We start from the raw sequence: 9064 nt of genomic DNA, 5'->3' as shown, positions 1-9064 counted from the left end.
TAGCTGAGAAAATGAAGAGTCCCTGAAAAAGCACATGGTAATGGCAGCTATATTCAGTTCATGAACAATGTTCACAGACTTCAAGCTCCTGATAAAAGAAGGGGGATCATGAATTCCCTAATAGGTGATCCCCAAATTTAGGCTTGTAGCTAAAGAAGGGGAAAATTCCTGGGCTTTGCCTTGGGAAAGATCCCAAACAATTCAGGGATTAGACCTAGAAAATAGAATTTCCAGTGATTGTATGTCATTAGGACAAAAAGAGGATATTCTACGAAATTATTGTCCATTACCCTATTTGAAGAGCAATGCCAAGGAGTTTTAAGATTATGATGGTCTAATTAGAAGAGGGCTGACTGTTCAGCAGTCTCCAGAGTATGTTTTTTGGGAGCATCTAGGTAGTGCAGTGGATAGTATGCTAGGTCTGGGATTAGGAAGATCTTCCTGAGTTCAAAACTAGCCTCAGACATTTACTAGCTGTGTAACCTTGGGAAAGTCATTTCATCTATTTGATAATTTCTTCATCTGTAAATGAGCTGAAGGAAACAGCAAATCACTTCAGTATCTTTGCCCCAAAAAGTGAGATCATGAATAGTTGAACATGACTGGAAACTGAGGGACAAAAAGTATGTTTATCTTCTAAGGGAAGGTTAAATTATCAGGTGGCACTATAAGCCTTGGTAAGAACAAGTCTCCATGAGAGACAGGATTTCTCTGCAAAGTCAGGATGTTATCCTGTTGGAAAACCCAAGTAAAGTTTCTCTACAAATAAACTATCTGAGAACTATATGTCTCTGGAGCTTTTCATGGGCTCCTCTAAGTCCTCTGAATCTTGTATACCTGTGCTATTCAGCCCCATATCCACATTTGAGAGAAGTAGATATGAGTTATATGCTCTGAATATATCAGGTTATGTTCCTAGAGTGAGCCCCCAAAAGACAACAGCGAAAAAGAGAAAATTACCTCCTTGGGATCAAAGCAAATCCGTGTAAGTCTAATTTTTAAAGGAAAGCCTGGACCACAAGTTACAATAGACCGGAGCAGTTAGTGATTGCTTGTTCGAGGTAGTCACAATTTTTTGGAGGGCAAAGCTATATATGACATGGAAATATCATCCATTCTGAATATAACGGAAACCCAGATAACGGCCTTACTAAAATACAAGAGGATCCGGATGTGAATACCCCCTCTAAAATTTATTGGCTGTGTTATCCTCAAGTTTCTTACTTAGACTGAACTTTTCTCATCTTTAAAATGGATCACTTGGAGATATGACTGTGGTGTCTACTTTACCGGTTTGTTGTGAAGATTGAGATAAAAATTAAATGTCAACGACCAGCACAATTGTTACCTCAGGCTCCTGTGTTTAATAAATGTGTTGGGCTGTATTGTTTTATGGTGTGACTGTAAAATGTGGTCATGGGGAAATATTAAACAAAACGGATCTTAGTTCTTGGGAGAGGGAGGTGGGAATCTCAGTGCGGATCAACTAATATGAAGAGTCCCTGAGGGTCTAAGTAGAGGGCACGTTTGACTATGTGCAGTAAACTGATCACCCTAGATCTGCCTAGGCGTCAGTAAGGGACACAACCTTCTTCCCTATCTTTCACCCAGAACAGTATCGCGCACACCTATGAGAGAAGGCAGCAGACACCGTAAAAATACACCTCCTGAAGCTAGAGAACAAAGGTGCGCGCCCCTTATCCGTGCACGTTGGTACGTTTCGCGTGACGTCACAAAAGTCGAGCGCGGTTGGCTCCTAATCCTTCGTTTCCCATCATTCCGCCCTCCCTCCTCCCGCCCCTTGGACTTTGCATCGAGCCTAGGAACCGCAGACTCATCAATACTCAACGTCTCCTGATTGGTCATGCAGCTTTTTCCGAGCAGTCCAAGGGAGGGATCAGTGGCGTTTCCGGGCGGAAATATTGAAAAACCCAAAGTGACGCATGGAGATAATTTGTCAATCTTCACCGTCTCCTGATTGATCGTGAAACTCTCCAGTCTAGCTCCAGGGAGGGATACATGGCGTTTCTGGGCGGAAACGTTGGAAAACTCAAAGAAGTGACGCGTAGATCGGGGTTTCTTTGGGGAGCATTAACAGGTTTTGGTAGCTTCACCGCGCCGCGGACCCCTGGACCATAGTACTTCTAATCGTTGACCTATTCCTCGCTGTCCATACCTGATGATGCCGAGTTGTGGCAAGGGGAGGTTCGGGGGGTCCTTGAGGGAGGGAGTGACCGTGGGGGCTCCAGAAGTAGAACCTGAGCCCTTTGCACCCAAGCCGGAGCTCGAACCCGGCCTGGACCTCAGTCTCAGCCCTGGTCCGAGCAGCCCCGAGGCTCCCTGCTCCATCCTCCGGCTGGGGGGAGCCAAACCCAGGGTACGGAAAGGACGGCAAAGAGCGCGTCAGGTGAGGATGCTAAGCCTATCCCGTTCCTCCTTTCGTGCCCTCACCTGATCTTCCCCATTTCTGTTCCAAGCATCCTCACTTGTTCTCCTTGCCTTACTTCCTTTGTTTCCATTGTTAGGCGTACTTGTTCCACAAAAATTTGTGTCTATTTTGTAGTGCCCTCGCCCCTCCTCGCGTAATCCCCACTTGGTACTTTTTTGCCTACCACATCACCAATCCCATCTCTCTCCAGGTTCGTTTCCACCTGGCATCCCCGTGTCAGTCTTCCCCTTCCAGCGTGTCCCCACCACAGGGGAAGCTGTCCACAGATTTGGATAATCATGAAGCATTACTACACCTTGTAGTTCCAGGACTTCAAAGTACTCAGGCCCTGGGACAACAACTAGAATCCCTCAGGGAGGCCACAGCCCTGAGGCAATTTGATGCCCTGAAGGCTGCAGAGGAGCAGTTGAAAAGTTCATTCCTAAGTCGCTATGAAATGGAGGAAAACATATCTGAGGGTAAGAAGTGTAACTGGCAATGTACTGCCTGGCAGTTTCTCATCAAAGAGATAGGGATTGTTGACCCTGAGGGATTGTTCTAACCCTCCTCTTCAAAAGGTCCATTACCTCTTCCCTTCAGGGTTAAACGTGCCTAGATCCCAAAGGCTCTACCGAGACCTGATTAGCCTGCAGGTTCCAAAGGAACAGGTGTTGAATGCTGCCTTGATGGAAAAATTGGCCTTGCTTCCCCACCAGCCTCAGGGCCCAATCCACAAAGTGAAGGTTTGTTTTTTTTTGGGGGGGGGTCAAGGAAGGGGGACCTATTTTATCTTTGGCTTTAAACCCAATCTCCATCTACTCTGGCTTTGACTATTGGAAAACTTTTCCTTACTGTTGTGCCTGACTTGTATTCCAACCCCAAACAGGAAGTTCCTGCAGCAAGTCCAGAACTAAGCATCTTCTGTGATCCCCAATCACTGGCCCATGAATCACCACACTTAATATTTGAAGGGTTTCCTCTCTCCAAGCTAAGGCCACAGACCCGCCCTGCAGGGGACACCTTCCTCATGTATCAGACTCTCAGACGATGGGATACATAGTACTACAGGATTGTCTTCACTTTTATTTTTGTTGTGTTGCAAGGTACACATTGGGACTGTCCTTTACGTTGGGTTTTATAGAAATAAAAGTTTGTTTTAAGAACTTTTCTGAGGACTTGGGAAAAGTTGGTAATAAGTAAGGCTTAGCCTGATAAGAGCCTAAGAACAATTCTTGAAAAAAGTTTGTCTTATTGAATGCAACTCCCATACTCTAGGGTTTGAACCTTCCCAGGATGAGAAGAGCAATACAAAGATGGAAAATGATGTTAAAGATAGCTTTCCCCCCTTACCCAAGTTCCTCTAAAGTAGCATTTGTTCTCTTCTGCATGGCTACATTTAAGGCTATGAATTCGGCAGAGGACATGACTGAACATCACTTCTTTTGTGTCGAGAGTTCTGGGATGTGACTGCAGAAAGAGTTCCTAGTCAATAAAAACCCTATTTTTACAGGAGTTTCAGCCTAGTTTCTTCAAAGCCCCATCCCTTCAACACACCTCTAATGGATCAGCCTAAAACATCACTTGCAGAAGAGACAGGGTTATGCTCCCCACATTGACATATTGACCCAAATCTTAGCAAAAGACTTAAGTTTAGGGTTCAGTGCCTTCAATATTAGGTTTATTGTGCTGCTTTCACCCTACCCCTCTTATCCCCCATCACAAGAACCATCTAGATGGGATTTCTGCAGCTTTTGGTGATAAACCATTCTATATTGGTCCACTGAAACGTGGCCAGGGTGCCCATTGGCGCTAGGAATCCAAGAGGTGGGTTAGGAAGAAACAAAAAGGGAAGGCCCAGAGCAAGTGAGATTTGGAAACTCAGCTCCCCTTTAAAATCATGAATTCATGATCCATATCATCCAGCTTATTACTAGGCTGCAGGGAGAAAAAGGTGACAACCTATAGTCCAATTGTGCCTGTTGATTAGGTGCTAGAGGTTGGTAGGCTTCTTAAAGACAATGGCAGGAAAACAAATTAGATATAGGAAAAAGGAGCAAGCCATGGGTAGAACTTCTCTCCACACTACCCCTACCCCCCCCCCACAGGTCCTCAGTTAACAAAGAGAAGCCTTTGATCATTGTCCTTGAAGAGCTCCTCAGTGGTTAGGGGAGTTGGCCTTGTGGAACAGATAGACAGGACGCTGGAAACCTGTAGAGAGAAGACATGGAAGATAAGTAGTAACTATTAAAGAGAAAACACAGGCGATAAAATACCTCCCTCATAATTTTCTACTCTTCCTCAGCTAAGCTGAGAGGTTTGAAGACTTTGACTGGAGGTCTTCTACCCATCCTTTACCTCCCCCTACCTCCCACGAAATAAACTAATATGGGCTAGCCTGAATCTCACCTTTGGAAGAATTATGGGGTGTAGCCACAAGCTCATAGCTGGAGAAGCCAACCTCAGGTGATGTCAGATAGGAACTGAACTGCTCAGGTTTCAGTTGAATTCGATAATAATTCTTGTAGATCGTTTCCTAGGAATAGACACAGGTGTTAATCTTCCTTTGTATTCCCAGCACTTTTCACAGTATCTAGTATATTAAGTTCTTAATAAAGGTCTGTAGACAATTCCATCACATTAGCCAGAGCCCCATTTAATTACTGCATCCCCTTTCCCTTGCTTCATAGAAATGATCCCTTTCACTTTTCCCTAAAACTCAACTTACTGTGAGTGTCTTCCTCTTGCCATAGGATGACCAAGGCTGGGGCTCTAAAACCAGAATGCCCCCAGGTCGAAGGTGGCGATAGATTCTTCGGAACATTCGCTTCAATCCCTCATCACCCCAGTTCAGATGCACCCATTTGGTGAGGCTGAGACAGAGCACCACATCATACTCAGGAGCTTGGGCCTCTACCAATTCATCTCGATCTAAAACATAATTACCCTGAGAAGGCAAAGGGTTTTTTTGGATAAAAGTCAGCACAGAGAAACAAGTAGTCTGCACTCCATTTACTATGCAGTCCCAAAATAACAGGTTTTAATCTATAGTATTTCTTTCAGACATTTCCCAAACCTTACAACACTTGCATAACTGAGTTACTCTGCTCTAGCATCTCTGCCTCACTCTGGCAGAACAAAGAAATCACAAGTATAGACAGTAGGGAGAAGGTTGTACCAAGGACAAACCACCAAAAAGTTATCTGAGGGATGGGCAAGGTCATCATAAACGGAAAGCCCTAGTATTAAACCCAGACCCAGTTCCTGTACTTAGCTCCTTCCTACACCAATTTTTTACTTCATGAGTTTCTTGGGTAGCCCCTCCAGCCTTCCCCATTCTCCCCCCAGTTCCCTCAATTCCCAGCCTCCTGCCTTGGGACTCTTGAGATTTCTTTAGTTTTAACAGGACTCGGGAGAATATAAACTTTGTGCAAAAACTGTCCAATTTTTTCTGTCCCTGGTCCCTGTCAGGGACAGAATGCTGAGGTCAAATAGAAATTATTTGAGAAAAAAAAAAAATTCCAAAGCCTAATCCTATCCACACCAGTTAAGTCCCCCTCACCCTACTGGGCAAGGTAGCATATGGTCATTAAGGTGGAAAGTCACAATCCTATCAGCACAGGCCCTAGACCATTTCAAACTTGAATTCCCAATTTGCAGTTCAGTCTATACAGAATAGTTTTGCTCCTAGCCATAACTGCCTCTCCTCCCCCCCTCATCAATGCACAGTGTATGTCTGCAAAAACATCCCTCATTCCATCTAAGTCTCCTTACCGTGATGAAGACAACATTGTTGGGAAATATAGAGGCATCAGCCCCATCCAGAGGCACTTGGGGTGCAGCAATAGGGCCTCGACTGGCAGTCAGCGAGGCTGGGAAGCAGCTCTTCTTTCGAGTAGTAGCAGTCCCCTTACCACTCTCTGGTCCTTGGACTCCTTCAGGTGGCTGGGGTGTGAGACGAAGTTCCTCAGATAGATAATGTCTGATATTCTGTCTAGCAGAGTGTATGAGGCGAGCATCGATGTCTACACCCACTACTCTTGCTGGACCCCATTTACAAGCAATGCTTAGGGTCAGGTGGCCTACATTGCAACCTAAGTCCAGTACATCACGGCCCTGGAACCATTCAGGCCTCATGACCCGAAGCCGCCCATCCTCACAATTTGGATTTCGATAGCCATAGTACTTGCAATAGTTCCCATACTGGAACTTACTTTGCTGTTTCTTGAAACCAGCTGCAGGCAGAGGGTGGTCATGATGGCGTCCTCCCCCTCTTGCTCGGACTTTCTCCTTAGGACCCTGGCCACCAGCTCTAGCACCTGACTCAGACTTACTAGAAGTCCTACGACGTTTCCGGTGGCGGGAGGAAGAAGATAAGGGAGCAGGTGTAGTTGAGGCAGGTGAAGGAGCTGCCCGAGTACCTGGTGGGTTCTGTGGAGCAGGCAAAAGGGGGGACACTACTTCATCCCTGCAGTTGATGGCAGTGTTCAGTTCATAAGGCTGGGGGCCATCCCGGCCTTGGGACCTTTGTCCTTGTTGCAGATGTTGAGGGGTGGCTTCTCCATGCAGTAAAGGAGTGGTGGAAGTTGGAAGTGCAGAGGAAGTGGGATCGTTCCCCCCAGGTCCACCAGTCTGTGGCTGGTGATGCTGTCCACGATGTCGATGTCGCTTTCTACTAGTCTTGAGTGGTGAGGCACGAACCACTTGGGCCTCATCAGTGCAAGCATTGAGGCTAAGTGGGTCAGTGATGTCCTTGGGAATGAGGATCTCCACAGGGTCCCTCCCCTTAGCTGGCAGAGGGGAAGACTTAGGAGTCTCAGCATTGAGTGCTCGACTTACCTCCTCATCCAGGAGGCTATTCAGATTCAAAGGATCGAAGATATTGCCTCCCAGGAGAAAATTGGAGGGCAAGACTGGATCGCAGTCCGAGTTAACTCGCCTACGCCTCTTGAAGGCTGGATGCTTGAAGCCACCCACGTTACAGCTATTCCTCCTCTTGCTCCCACCGCCCCCAGGAGGCCTATGGGGCTGGAAGCCATTGCGCTGTCTAGGGGGTGCTGGGGGGCCTAGTTCTGTCCCGCCCCATCCCCTTCGCTCCACCTCTATGTCAGGGGGAGGAGCTTCTCCTTGAGCTTCGGACTGGCGGGCCTCCCCCTGTGCCATCGGGTCGCCCCTTAGCTGCAGATTCTTGCCAGCCCCAGTGAGGGACGGGGCCGGAAAGCCCTCCCTGCCTGATACTGTGGGCGTAAGTGGGCTTGATCCCTGAGCTGTCCCGCCACAAAGCTCCCCAGAGGAGGCCTCTCGGTGTGGCTGCACCAGAGTGTCATCCCCACCACTGGAATCAGCTTTGAGGAGTGGCGGCGGCGGGGCCGGCACGAGGAACGGCTCCTTTTCAGCTGCCATCTCGATCATCTCTTCCCCCTCCCCCGATTAGGCTAACGAGGGAGAAGAGGGGGCCTACACCCCCTCCCTTTTTCCTTCTTCCTCCCCGCCCCTTCTCCCTGTGCGCGCGTAACCCTGCTCTTCCCTTATTCTCTCGCGTCTCCACTAACCCGCGCGAGACCAAAACTAGAGGCCGCGCGACCCAAACTGAGTAAGAAAACAACAGAGTCTGCGCCTTTTTCTCCACCCCCTCCTAACTCGCGCGACTAGTTATACTGCGCGTGCGCACAGTTCCCCCGCCTCCCCCCCCACCCGCCCCCCCCTCACCCCGGTAGTGTCCGTACCAGGGACAGAACAAACTTAACGGCTACAGGCTTTTAAAAAAAGGGAACCACCGCTTTCAAGTGACACCTTGTTTCCTTCGCAACGATCTCCCTCCCACCCGTATCCTTCGCGCACGCCCACCAACCGTCGGCGTAAGGCCGATGGGAAGACCTTCTTTACACCCCGTCCCGGGCTCCAGGGACTGAACGTCTGCGGCCTCCGCCTCGCTCCTAGCCCCACAACCTCTCTACCCCGCCTCTTTCTAGTAGGCCACGCCTGCGCACTCAACCTGTTAGTCTCGCGCTTCTTGGCTCTGCACGTGCTGGAAGCTACCACTGAGCTACAGCTCGGTACTGAAAGTTACGTAGTCCATTATACTATTTCTTCCATAGACGAGAGGAACGTAGCTGCATCTTGGAAGAGGATGGATGCTTCAGTAAATTAATATATCATGAATTACAAAATACTTCATACACACACACTCCGAGCCCTTTTACGAGGGATGCGGGGAAAAAAGGGAAAGTGGAAATAAAAGGAATGGATGGTGGAGTTCGGACTACACAAGCCCACATCCCGTCCAAAAACATGTCACTGGAATAAAACTGATGCCAGGAAGTCACTTTAACTCACATACTCTCCCAGGAGAGAAAAGAGTGGCTATGAAAAAAAAAAAAGAAAATCGAACTCCACTGAAATAACCGAAAGATTGCCTTAGACTTGCCCTAAAATGGAATGATTGGATTTCTTCTTTCTAACCGCACTTACCCAGCCTCCTAGCCAAATTAAGAAAGCCGGAAGAGGTGGGAGGTAACTCGTCACTCTCCATTCTTTTCCGCTCACTACCCGGACTGAACCTGCGCAGAGTTCTCCTTCCTCTCACCCTAATTTTCCCTGATCCAATCAAAAGTAACCATGACTACTTGACAGTCTTTG

General features: G+C 47.8%; 2 protein-coding genes across 2 annotated transcripts; one reads left to right on the top strand and one right to left on the bottom strand.

Annotated features, from left to right (window-relative positions):
- Nucleotides 1-1394: 1394 nt before the first annotated feature.
- PPP1R35 (protein phosphatase 1 regulatory subunit 35) lies at nt 1395-3585 on the top strand. Its single transcript, XM_074311620.1, has 4 exons — nt 1395-2407; nt 2640-2907; nt 3029-3171; nt 3315-3585. The coding sequence occupies exons 1-4, from the start codon at nt 2180-2182 to the stop codon at nt 3486-3488; spliced, it is 813 nt and encodes a 270-aa protein (XP_074167721.1). The 5' UTR covers nt 1395-2179; the 3' UTR covers nt 3489-3585.
- Nucleotides 3586-4084: 499 nt separating this feature from the next.
- MEPCE (methylphosphate capping enzyme) lies at nt 4085-8101 on the bottom strand. The gene is made up of 4 exons (XM_074311607.1): nt 6200-8101; nt 5154-5372; nt 4835-4961; nt 4085-4636 (listed from the first exon to the last, which is right to left on the bottom strand). Exons 1-4 carry the CDS (start codon nt 7835-7837, stop codon nt 4584-4586), a joined length of 2037 nt encoding a protein of 678 aa, XP_074167708.1. The 5' UTR covers nt 7838-8101; the 3' UTR covers nt 4085-4583.
- Between the last annotated feature and the right edge of the window lie 963 nt (nt 8102-9064).

This window comes from Sminthopsis crassicaudata, chromosome 4 (assembly GCF_048593235.1).
Source record: "Sminthopsis crassicaudata isolate SCR6 chromosome 4, ASM4859323v1, whole genome shotgun sequence".
Taxonomy (NCBI): Eukaryota; Metazoa; Chordata; class Mammalia; order Dasyuromorphia; family Dasyuridae; genus Sminthopsis; species Sminthopsis crassicaudata.
This window is presented reverse-complemented; position numbering and strand designations above follow the sequence as displayed.